General features: G+C 36.6%; 1 protein-coding gene across 3 annotated transcripts in view; it reads left to right on the plus strand.

Moving 5' to 3' along the window:
- Window positions 1-13,019, plus strand: part of LOC134846137 (WD repeat and FYVE domain-containing protein 3-like) — a 78,523-nt gene that overhangs the window by 60,516 nt on the left and 4,988 nt on the right. For all 3 annotated transcript variants that reach the window (XM_063863359.1, XM_063863361.1, XM_063863360.1), the window contains 6 exons: window positions 1,164-1,343; window positions 1,629-1,970; window positions 2,252-2,455; window positions 2,684-3,127; window positions 6,628-6,854; window positions 8,084-8,284. In XM_063863359.1, coding sequence (XP_063719429.1) covers window positions 1,164-1,343; window positions 1,629-1,970; window positions 2,252-2,455; window positions 2,684-3,127; window positions 6,628-6,854; window positions 8,084-8,284 — 1,598 coding nt within the window. The remainder of the gene's footprint in view (window positions 1-1,163; window positions 1,344-1,628; window positions 1,971-2,251; window positions 2,456-2,683; window positions 3,128-6,627; window positions 6,855-8,083; window positions 8,285-13,019) is intronic.

Below are 13,019 nucleotides of genomic sequence, written 5' to 3' on the forward strand. Positions count from 1 at the left end.
TTACCAAACCTGGGTGCAGTCAGAGTACACTAAAAGTTTGCAGATGTTGTTTCCAATATATGCGGTTTTTTTCATGAGTTGTCGAAAAATTTCGAAGCACCGAAGGTGCATTAATTGCTAGTCTATTTTATATTTGTGTCTAATGTTTGCCTTTTTCAAGCAACCAGGCACAAATGCAAGGACGCGAGACTCGTATTATTCAGGTCGTCAGTACGATTTCCTTCATATCAAAACTTGCGACCAGTTCTAGACTGTTTTCCGTTGAAAATTTACAGAATTCGCATGTGAGAGGCTAGGTGCTAGGTATATTAAATTTAATTGCAATGAGTTTTTCGCAGAGGTAACGCCCATTTGGTTCAGAGGAAACGCCCATGCTTGGGACGACAAAAGTGTCAGGGTTTGAGATCGGGCGGGGTGTTTTTTGCAAACAAGAAAATTTCTGCTTTCTAAGAATTTGGTTTTACGACTATCGTATGTCTGCTTGTTTTTGTCTTCGTATCACGCAGGACGCAATTTTTTTTGAAAAGTTGAGCTGTTTTAAAATGCAATCCTAGATTTTTTTAGATTTTGTTTTCTTTTTTTTTTGCTTTAAACGTGTTTCTTTTGATTAAATGGTTCCGGCTTTTAGACGCCTAGGCGCCGCATATTTTGTCTTTTGAAGGGCAAAAATATATATATATATATATATTTTTTGTGTATAAGAATATTTTTTGTTGTGTGCTTCGGGGGACCAAACTTTAGTTTTCAAGTTTTTGGTAGCTCAATTTTAATGGCTAATTGGGCGTCTACACAAGTATTGTCAGCTAAGTTACAGCTAAGATACTTTTAGTCTCAGTGCCATATTTACGCTGGCATTAGATTTCCTATATGGTTTCTTTCAAATTGAACTTTTTTGAGACAAACGTATGGCGTTTTTGGGGGATGTTTTTTATTCACTTTGTTTCGGCAGCACGCCATGCTATGTTTGCGTTGTAGCGCAAGTTTTGGGAAGCTTGGTTTTGCCTCTTAGTAAAAATATCAAACAAAGAAGTACTTAAATTGCTGTCAAATACAGTTATGCGATTGAATATTAGACTTGGTCATACGTGATGAAAAAATAGTTTGGTTTTCAGCCGAGTTTTCGCCGCTGATGATTTTAATGTGCTTTCTCCTCTGTGCTTTAGCAACTGTATGGTCACCATGCGCCCATCACCTGTCTGAGTAGTTCGTCCAACTACCACATAGTGCTGAGTGGGAGTAAGGACTGCACGGGGATAGTGTGGGATGTGAACACTCTGCAACTAGTGAGACAACTGCCTAACCACTTCCACCCAATCACCTGCTGCCACATCAACAACCTATCTGTGAGTTCCGCAGACGCTCCATCAGGGCCAATAAATTACTCCTTGTTAAAATTACAGGAGCCGAAAAATCTGAATTATTTGAGCCAAAATGAAACAAACAGCCAAAATTTGAGCCAAAATGAAACAAAATGAGTACGCATTTCATAAAGTGCAAAGATTAAGCTACTTAAAATATTCCTAGTGCTTGTTACAATAAGTGTGAATGAAGAGTATCTGAGATTTTAAAAAGTTTTTTTTGGTAAGGTTTGGCCAATTATGTAAAGTTACGTTGTTGACTTTTGCCAGGGTGAACTGATCACGACTGCTGGGTGGTACCTCTACGTGTGGACCATCAACTGCGAACCCATTGCATTCATCAACACAGCTGTCACCAGCAGCCAACAGACCTACATGTCCCACCTCACACTCCCCCAACCCACGACGCCATCTGTGCGCAACTCCACATTCGCCAGTGGGACGATCAACAATTCAACCGGGATGACAGGCAGTGTAAATATGACTGCAGCAGCCGCTAGTTTCGGAGGAGGAGCATCTACTGGAGGCATAACCTGTCTCGCGGCTAGCGAGCTGAATGAATGGAATAGTGACAATGTCATTCTAACGGGGTCAGCGGACGGAGTTGTGAGGGTAAGTTGCCCAATAGCTATTACTAAATCATACCGTTCGATTTATTGAAGAACATTCATTTCTCAGGTAAAAAAGATAAACATTGTGTTCACTATCTCGGAAAGACGTAGAATAGGTTTTGGATCCGGTTGTCATATTTAAACATTTTTTTAAGTTCAATTCAAAATGACTTGTTGACAAAGTTTTCATGTATATATATTTAAACAGCAAAGCCTAACTGGTACATTATGTGCTATTTCTAAAAAACTGGTTCATTTGCTAGAGGGATTTGTTTTTTTTAGATGTGGAGCATTGAGATGCGTCAAGTACCGTGCAATAGTCCATACGACACGGTCAGTGCAGAGCACATAAGACAGACTAATGAATCAAACGGAGAAATAGTTGCCAGTACTGATGCCATTGATGGCCAGAGTGCCAGGGACAACGGGAACCAAAGAAGTGCAATGGGAGTTCAAAAAAGATATTCTATTGACAGTCTAGAAGAGGTAAAAACGTTCATGAATTTGATTGGGATTTCTAGGATCATTTAATGTGATAACAATTTGACAACAAAGCTTTGGCAAGCAATTGGGGAGTAAATAGAGCCTCTGACTCTCGATGCGAAGGTTGGTAGTACGAGTTGAACCCTGATTTCTGGTCATTACTTGCTAGTAACGCCACAGTTCTCAATTCCAGATGTTAAAGGTTTCATTTTACTGTTTCGTTTTTTTCAGGACGCCTTCGATGCTGACGATACAAGCCAGTCGGCGATGTTCACTCCTTGTGATCCTGACATTAGCCCGTCTTCGGTGCCAAATAATGGCTTGGAACTAGACAACACCCTCTCAATGACATTAACTTCTGGAACCAATGTTGTTGACTCCTCCGGATACGCAGTTTCAGATCTAGAATCGCACTATTCGAGTACTAGAATACCGTTTTCGTCTACATCGACCCAGAGAAATTCTTCAGGAAGTACATACCAACAGGAACCGGGCTCAGAACCTCTGACCCCAGGAACTCCAGATCCGTTTCAGGAATCAAGTCATGCGAATACAGCCAATGCTGATCCGAATTGTGAGAGCACAGGCCCGAGTTTTCCCACAGATGCGTCGATGCAGTCATCTAGGATGAATTCTGAGACGTTCCACATTGTGAGCAGAAGTGATATAGGCGAGGTGAGAAAATGGAAGGGATAAATGAAGCGTACTCATTCCCAGTTTCTTGCAATAGGTACATAAAAAAACTGGGAACCGTTTAAACTGAATTATTTTGAACAAGGGTGGAACTAGAGTTTGTTCGAGGGTTTTTTGTTTGATAAAATTGATTTTCCGAGCTTTTTCAAAACAATATGAAAATAATAATAATGTAGTTCCAGAGGATCTATCAGTAGGCCTTAACAGTCCTGTCGAGAATAGTCCATTTGTATTATCGCACATATTCCAGTGTTATTTTGTTGAGCGAAGCTCTATTTTGCAGCTCAAGGCCGTTTTTTTTGCGTCTAGAACTTTCACGTGGTACCACTATTGCAGCCAAAGTTGGTCAGGTTGTGGTTAACCTGAAGCTAGAAGTCAAGTGAGAGCTCGTCCTCACACACTATCATTGCCATGGCATGGGATCGAATACACGATCTGATGATTTCAAAGTGAACGCCTTACCACTATGCTAAGTGCCTCTCTATTTCGCCGAAATGTTCTGCAGTGTAAGCAAATTTTGAAAAAAAAAACAGTCCAAAAATACCTTTGAACCATTTTTACCTTTGAACCTTTGAAGGTTTTACCTTTGAACCATTTTGGCGCCCTACCATCTCAAAACTAACATATATTGGTGCAACTGAGCTTTTAGAAAAAAATTAGTAAGGAATTCGAATCAAAACCGCTTTTAGTCGGATTCCTGAGGTCCATTCCCTTTAATCTGCCCCTGATTTTATACAGCGTGTTATTTATCGAACAATGCGTACATACGTTAATTAACAAGCGGTAAAGTTTGTGGAACAGACCAACGAAATGGACGTTTTTGAGAATGTTTGCTCTTAAAACATCCCGTTATTCAGAATTTAGGTTTTTTGGAGTCAATGAACGTAGTGAAGACTATTACATTGGTCGTGATGATTTTTTGTTTTTGTTTCTAGGAAAACTAAAATTGTTCCCGTTTAAACTTGATTTTTCGCGGTTGAACTTTTGATTTCTTTTGAAGTTCAGTTCTTTTCCTTTCCTAAAATGAAGGCAAATTCCACTATCAAACAGCAATCGTTATTCAAGCTCTTTTCTGAATTAGCTTTAAGTTATAGCCTACACCAAAGACACAATGGTAGCAGTTTGCCGTGCAAGTAGCCCAGAATGTTCCGACCGGAATCATAAAATAAAAGCTAAGTAGTTCAAAAAATTTGGTAACGTCACAAAAGATGCACTTGTTGCTGGAACAGTTTATATATTGTAGTAGCTTATTTTTGAGTGTTCAATCACTAATCGTCTCACTTGTAATTTTCGATCCGTTAGGTCAAAACACGGAAAACCTTAGTCATAGTTCCTTCCCTTAATTTTGTGAAGCGGTCGGAATACAAAACTCGATTTTCTTTTTGCTGAAATAAGCGTAATCAGAACAAATTGTTTTAACATCTCGCACAGCAATAGGATCTTTTATTTATATTTAACCATGCCACTAGCATGGTTTTTGTAATTTGGTACTAAATTTCTTGTCTCGTAAACAATTCTCTAATAAAATTCGCACGTGAGATTTCACGTGCTATAGGATAAATTCAAAGTTATTGACATTTCCTGCACGTCTAGTCAAGAAGTTACGCCTGTGCTTGAGCTTACAAAAGATCTGGGTTCGATTCCGGCAGGGAGTAGTTTTTAAAATTCAATTTTCGGAGTATTGTTTATCTGCTCGTTTTTATCGAGTTACTTTCCAAAGTTTGTACTTTATTCTGATTTGAACAATTTTTACTATACCTGAAATTCAATTTAATTTTTTTGCAACTTGTAATTCCATCTTGTGATTAAAGATAGTTTTGGTATATGAATCGAAATATCCATGAACGTAGTGAAGAAGTTTATATAGACCGATTTGATACGCTTTGATGATGGCAAGCATTTACACTCGCGAGCAGCGTAGTGGTTAAGTACGAACCTTCTTTTTTTGTAACCTAAGCCGCAAATAAAAGTGTTCACTTATTTGGTGGCATTTTTTGCTATAATCACGATCTGTAGCATTGGAAAAATTATAGCATCTGTTCTCGGCTTTATTTGTGGCTAGTGGTTGTAATTCATTAAGCTTCCGTGGCTCAGTGGTTAGTGCGTGATACTGATAATCTCTAGGTCGCGATCGAAAGGAGATCGAATCCGAGACGTAGCCGAGTTTTTACTAATTCGCGACTTATTTCTACTTTTTATTATTGCTTTTTATAGAGCTGCTTTATGTCGTGTTCTTGCTAGTATTTGCGAAGCGAAGCTTCGCATTTGTGTTAAATATTTGAAGCAGACTTGACGAAAGTTTTCAAGACCAGCAGACACTCATAATTTCCATGTCCGAGGCTGGATTCAAGCTATTATGAATTTTTTTGAAGCTATTTCAATTTTTTCCGTACTCGTTCTGCCATTTCGCCTCTCAGTAAAGTTTGCTAATTTCAACACTTCATTGCACTTTAAAGAGCTGCTTCATGTCGTGTTCTAGCTAGTGTTTGCGAAGCACTTAATTATTTGAATATTTGAAGCAGACTTGACGAAGATTTTCAGGACCAGCAGACACATAATTTCCATGTCCGAGGCTCGATTCTAGCAAATATGATTAATTTTTTGAAGCTATTTTATTCTTTTCCGTATTCTTTTTGTCGTTTTGCCTTTCAGTAAAATTTGTTAATTTCAACACTAGCTATTGTGTTCTGAAAACATGCTTTCCTCAAATTGAACTCCTCTCGAGATCAAAGTTTTTCTTTGATGTTTTTTTTTGTTTTCAATTTTTTCAGCTCAGTGGCTTTCGTCTAGCATCCGTGCTGTTTCTGTGGGGACTATTCTCATGCGCGAAGGACCGAAAGGGCGAAAAACTGGTGTGCGAAAGACCGAAAACTAAAATAGCTGAAAGTCAATTTTTAAAAAGAATCAATTGCCATTCAATTAAAATGAAGCAATATTTGCTTCTTTCATAACGAAACCCTTAAAATCTAAAATTTGTTTCAATTCGGCGGGGGTCAGTGACAATTTGAAAATTTTGCATATTTCTGCCGTTTTTATATTCGGCCAATATCAATATTAAGTCCCTGGAAATGTTTACTTTTTTTCCAAATTTTAGGTTACTGAAATCTGATTGGCTGATTTTTATTTTCGCGCATTCGGTCCTTTGCGTATGAGGGATTCCACCGTTTCTGTTGTATCGCAAGTGGTACGAAGCTATTCGCCTATATTTAAGAAATGATTCTTTCATTCAAGTTTAAATAATTTTTCAGCTCTTTGTTTGGGTGAGTAAAGAACACCTATTTCGATAACCTTGCCATTCCATTGATAGACCTCTAATGTAGTCTTTTCATAGAATTTAAGATTAACTTACACAACTGCGACTGCTATTTCTCTGTTTCTGAATCTTTTCTTATATATGCAGTTACGATAACTAAAAATGTGTTTTTTTTTCTTAAAAGTTTTAATTGAATCGTGAAGCATAATGACGTTCATTGTAATTTTAGACTCGAAGTGAGACTGGCGTTGGTAACAGAACTAGAAGTGATGCGTTCAGCATGGAGACTGAAATTCTCACGCGATCGGAAGATGGTGGGATTGGGGGAGGGGGACTGAAGCAGGGCTACAAGTGGCAGTACCAGATAAAGTTCAGAACTAAGCTCACTGCACACACAGCCTTCGAGAGACAAGATAACCAGTACCCAGCCTCAGTCACAGCAATCGCCATTCATCCGTGAGAAAACCGGATAAAGTTTTTTTTTCGTAAAACAGCTAGTAACAAGAGTGAGGTTGGAAAAGAAGTTTTTTGGCGGGATCAACTAGCTGTAATAAACCGTCAATTTTTTAAGAGTAACGAACGTATTGAAGGTCTTTTTGATTTTTCGTTCCTTTTTTCCAGGAAAAGTCTCACTGTTCACTCTCAAATTCGATTTTTCGCTGTTTGACTTTTGTTTTTGCAATTTTCCATATAATATCATGGAAGAAAATATATAGCGAACCATATAATTGTCCAGCATAAGAAAAAAGTTATTAGGAGTCGATGAACGTAGTTCAGATTCTTATATAGATCGCGAAAAATTTAGTTTTTTTTTTCAGGAAAAAGTTGGTTCATGCTCAAACTCGGTTTTTCGCGGTGTGAATTCTGATTTTTTTGAAGCTCACTTTATTTCCTTTTCCCCGTAGATAACTTTTCTAACAAATTTGCAAGAAATTGAGCTTGCTTTTTTATAGAACCCTATATTGATTAGCCTCCTTCCCATTTGGTCTGGAGGTAAAGCAGATGCCTTGGATTTCTTTGGTCTGGGATTTGAGTCCCGACCGGACCTTGTTTTTTTTGCAGTATATATGAATTTGAAATTTTTTCCGGGAAAAAAATTCATTGTCGGTGGTCCATTGCTATCTGCTTGTCTGGTCGGCTTAGTTTGCACATCACGGATTTTTCTTGTATTGTTAGCACTCTTCCCTGTTGCATATTTTTCTTTTTTTTTACTTGAAAGTTTCATTCGGATTACTTTTCGGGCTTTATGCTGTATCGGATTCGTCACCTTTTTTGTGTCGAAGGGCAAAAATTGGTTGTTTATAATTAATTCAGTTCGGTTGTGGTGCAAAAGTTCAAAGTCTTAATTGGTCAAAGTTTTTTATGACGAAAGGTTACAATTTCTTATAGCTTTTTTCTGTTTTCGGCTCAACGGTCGTCTACCCACTTATTGTCCGCCGCTTGATAGACAGTGAAAGTGTATTTAATGCTGGTATCTGTGTTACCGACTGTTTTTCTGTAATTGAATTTTCCTTTATTCGGTTTGTCTCTGTTTGCTTGCTTGCAATGCTCTGCTTGGGTTGTATCGCATGTGATGCGAAGCTCCACTTCATGTATGTGTCAGATCTTTCCGGTAATTGTTGAAATCACCTGTGAGAGAATCATGATATTTGTGATAATAATGATGTTTACCCTATTGTGTGTAGTGACCATTCCAAACTGTATGTGGGAGATAGCAGAGGCAGAGTGCTGCAGTGGCTGGTGTGTGACAGTGCACCTGGGAAGGCGCCAGTCGACAACTGGATGAGGGATGAAGGTAGTAGTCAATGCATGCACTGCTCAGTCCCCTTCTCATTCACGGAGAGACGGCACCATTGTAGAAACTGTGGGAAACTATTCTGTGCCAAGTAAGATATTTGATATATACTTTTCTTAAATTGCAAGTATCATTTCAAGATTAGAACTTTTAATCAGCCAAAAAACGAACATTTTTTGTTTGGAAATTTTAAAATTCTTTGTATTATTGAAAAAAAGGTGAAGAAAGTGTAAGATGACATCTGATTGTTCTCATCTCAGTTTAAAAGAAGGCTCGTGGATAAAATGGAGAAAAAAATGTGCGCTGAAATCTCAACAAAGCTCAAATTCATTTTTTAGCGTTAAGGAACGAAGTGAGTTTCACGTTTAGATAATCTGTGATTTTTTTTTTGAGCAAAAGACAAATTTATGACTTCTTAAGTTTGTCCAAAATGGTTTGCTCTTCTTTTTGGTTTTGGCGGCTTTGACTTGGCATGGCGAAATTGTGATTGGCTCAATTAATGCAAAAATCTTCTTTGGTTTACATTTTTTTTTACGAGAGAAGATTTACCTGAAAAGTATTGTGCATGACGCGGTGGCGTGCGCAGAAATTTTCTGGGGGATGGGGGCATTTTTTCGAAAAAATTCGAAAAGTTTGCGGACCTTTTTTTTTAGGTCGACCAATTTATTTTTCCGAGCTCTCCAAAAATACTATAAGGACCCTATTTCGTCAGTTTTTGGGCACTTTTTGGAAAACAACATAACAAAAATGAAAGCTCGACTTCAGAAATTTATAACTCAATATATCTGGCAATTTTTTGAAATGCATTATTTATGCATAATGTAGCTTTATGCTTTGCGATTTGTTACATGCAAACTTAGTGTGGATGCCTTCAGTTTGTTATATTCTAATTTATTACATGCAAAATTGAGTCTATTTGTATTTGGTGCCACTTTTGCTGAATGGCATTGGCAAGTTATTAGCATATTTAGCTGCTTTATAATGTTTATCGGTTATTAGGCTTGATTGGATAGTGAGTGAGACTTAAAATTTTTTGATTTGGTAGGTCGCAGAATCGAATCCTGCACGTAGCCGAGGTTTTGCTTATTCGAGGCTTACTTCTACTTTTTCTTATTTAACTTGCTAGAGCTGCTTTTTAGTCGTGTTCTCGCAAGTGTTTGCGAAGCGCAGCTTCGCATCTGTGTATTTTTCTGCTTATGTTTTTGTCGGCTTCGTTGCCACATCTTAGATTTTTGTTGCCTTATGCAGTTTTCTTTGTAGTTACTTGTTTTCAATTGCTCGTGCAATTTGTAATTCTTCTAGCCTTGACTTGGTATATTTTCTTTTTTTGTTTTTTTTTCGTTGAAAATTTTTCGGCCTGAATGATTTCGGCTGATATTTTATCGGCCCACTCACTTAATTTTGGGTCCATCGAGGGAACCATAAAATTTGTATGCTTTCCTACGGATCGCACAAAACGTTGAAAATTTCACAATAGAATTTATTGTTCAGAGTTATTCATGGCGGTTTTATTCTCGCTCGATAATTGCTCTTGAATTTTCAAAAAGTGCAGTTGAAAGTGTTTCCAGACGTGTTTTTTTGCTAAAAGAACATCATTCCAGACAACGTTTTGAAATTTTTAAGTTGTGTTCAATTCGATTTTTTTCCGTTTTCTTTGGACTTTTTTTCTGTCTGCTACCTTGCAATGCTATTTTTGTGGTAGTGTCGCATGTGATGCGAAGCTCTTTGTTTCATGAAAAAGTTTGTCAATCTTTCAAAATTGTTGAAACTGTAAGAGCTTCTGTGGTACATTTTTTCTCCGAATATTGAAAAACCCGATCATTTTGTTTTTGGTTTTACTTGAGTTCTTTGGTATTTTAATCTGTTTGTTGGCTATTTTTTTTGAATCAGCTGTAACGTGATTAATTTTTTGATGGTCAATGAAATTAGTTGATTGTTTTTTTTTTGTTTTTTTTAGGAAAGATTTATTGACACCAATTTTGATTTTTTGCAGATTGACTTTTGATTTCTTTCTAAGTTCAAATCAAACAATTGCTAACAAGAAGAAAATTACGCTCTTCAATTACGAAAGTTGAAATGGTGCAAAAAACGTGAACGACTTCCAGTTTTAAAAAATATGTCTAAATAGATTTCCCAGCCAAATAAAAAATTACTTATTTATCCAGTGTTTCTGAAAATAGGTTGATTTATTGATCAGTTGTTCTTGAATTTCAAAGAGAGTATAGATTTTTTGAATTTGTAGTAATTTTTTTCGGTTTCACTGCATACATTGATACGTTTACAGCTGTCTGTCGGCTCCGTCTTCTTAACACTTAGAAATTTCATATTCATGCCCAAGGCTTAAAATGAAAGGAAAAAACTTGTATTTTTTTAGGTAAATATTATAATCAGTTCATTAACATTTGCAACTGTTTTAAATAAACTAAGTTATGTTGTGTGTTACTTAAAACGGAGATAAATCATGCCATTTCTGAGTAGGCCTTTAGACCCTCTAATGTATGATTTTATATTTCACCTTTTTTTGTTCGTTCTATTTTTGCAAATATGTAGAATTTATGCACTAGATTTCATAATAATTTGAAACCCAACTAACTACATCATTCATGTTTCTAATATTTTTTGGGCAGCATTTAGTATCCCTTATGGGATCATTAGCTGTCCCCTCTTTGATACTGATGTATTTATGCGCAATATGATATGAATTTTCTAGTAACATTGAGAAATTAATTCTTTCTTTTTTAAGCGTGATATTACAAAATTTATCGCAAACGGAGCGTATTTTACATTGCGAGGCTACTGTTGTCAACATAAATTGAACATCTTTGTCCGTATACAGTTTCCACTTCGAAATTTATTATAGGTTAGCTATACCGGCTCCGTTTAAGTACATTCCATTCTGCCTGTTTTTATGACAGCATATGTGCGTAGCTAGGCTCTGAAATGTGATGGTTTTTTTCCAGTATTTAGAAATTAGTGTCAGCTAGTAATTGGCTCCTGATGATGCCAGTTATTTTTGTTTGATAATAAGGCTTCGTCAAATCAGCGATAGAAGCTTTTTGCGATAGTTTCGTATTTTATCTGTCTATGTTTGCAAAGTGAAGCCATTGTCTTCAAAATTGAGTTTTGGGCCGCAATACCTAGATTAAAATCAAATGATTTTTCTGCAGATTTAATACTAGTAAGGAATCTGTTACAGATAACACACTTAGGCACTAAAACAGATAATACATGGGTTTTATACATCTAAAGAAAAATGACGATGAGGTGTATAAAAGGGGTTAATTTGTTCAAAAACAAATTTCGCAGCTGTATAAAAGTCCCCAGAACATGTCTAAACTAGATTGTAATTGATAAATACCTTTTTTTTGAAAACAATCAAATCCAATATGTTTTCTGAATGGTTTATATTTGAGAATACGGATTTCGCTTGTGTAAAAAAAGTGCAGAATCTGTTTGAATTGATGTAGTAAATTTTAGAGGAGAAAATAGTTGATAGTTTTGAGAAAAAAAACGGTTTCATACTACGGCAAAATACTATTATTTTTTGTACTGCTCGGTCGATGGAGTCAGATTTTGGAATCAAAATTAAGTTACGTAACAATGCAAGTGTTGCATAAAAACCAATTTTTGGGCCTATTTAGGATATATTTGCGTGAAATCTCGAACCGGAGTGACCTTCATAGAAGAAAAACTCCTTGTTACGAATTTTCTAACGTTTCTTCACATTTTACGGAACATGAGAGCCCTTCACGCCCAATTTCACCAGAAACAGACGTTATTGTTCTATCTGAGCAAAGTTTCCCTCAAAGAAGTTTCAGAATGCATTCATAAATTACTCAACAAAGTTTTATCAGGGCTTGATAGCATTCGCAATGTCCTAATTAAGGTTTCAAGCATGCGAATAGCACCAGTTCTCACTGAGTTTTATTCGAGTTAATTCCTGTTTGATTTATTAAACAGGTGTTATGAAAACGTTTTTTTTTTTCCAGATGAGATCTGTTTTTTTTTTTTTTTTTTTGAGACGCTTTTTCGAAAAATTCGCTTTCCCAAAAAACTACCCGTCAGATTCTCATAAAAGTGGTACCAATGGATTCAGTAGCGTTTCACCTACGTGCCTGCATGAAATGTAGGGCAGTTTTTACCCTACCCCACCCCCTACGGTCTTAGAAAAGCTTCACAACTCGGTACTTTTTTCACTTTTTGCCCATTTTTTCGGAAATTTTCGATTTCCTCAAAAACTACCCGTCCAGATTTGGGATTAAGGGTTTAATCGATAGACCAGGTTGTAGGAAACTCCCCTGCCCAAGCGGCTGGTCCTTAATTTGTCTCGGGGAAGAGCTGTACACTTAGGAAAAGTTTTTTTAAAAGTTTTTTGGCATTGGAACAAAGATTCAATATACTTATTGTGTGTATTTTTTAGACAATGGAATCCGCTATGCTTACGTTTTCTCACTTTTTTTGCGTATGAAGGGCGCTATCGACTTGAGAAACCTGAAATTTTAAAACAATTTTAAAATAATCAATATTAAAATAATCAAACAGGTCTCTCCAGCTTTCAGCTGGGCCCCTAGTTTAGATATTAGTTACTACCGTCTGATATCCATTTTAATTTCCCTGAGTAAGGCTTATGAATAGTTAATATACAATAGGGTGTTTAACTACTTAGAAAATAGTTTACGAGTGACTATACGTCAGGTGTTTGGATTTCGTTCAAGAATGTTTTGTTGTAAAGAATTGATGCTATCAGCCGAAGTAACTGAATGTTTGAGATGATAATAAAAAAATAAGGAAAATAGTTTCTTTCCTGACCCGAAAAAGCGTTTGAT

The sequence above is a fragment of the Symsagittifera roscoffensis genome, chromosome 5, assembly GCF_963678635.1.
Source record: "Symsagittifera roscoffensis chromosome 5, txSymRosc1.1, whole genome shotgun sequence".
NCBI classification, from domain to species: Eukaryota; Metazoa; Xenacoelomorpha; order Acoela; family Convolutidae; genus Symsagittifera; species Symsagittifera roscoffensis.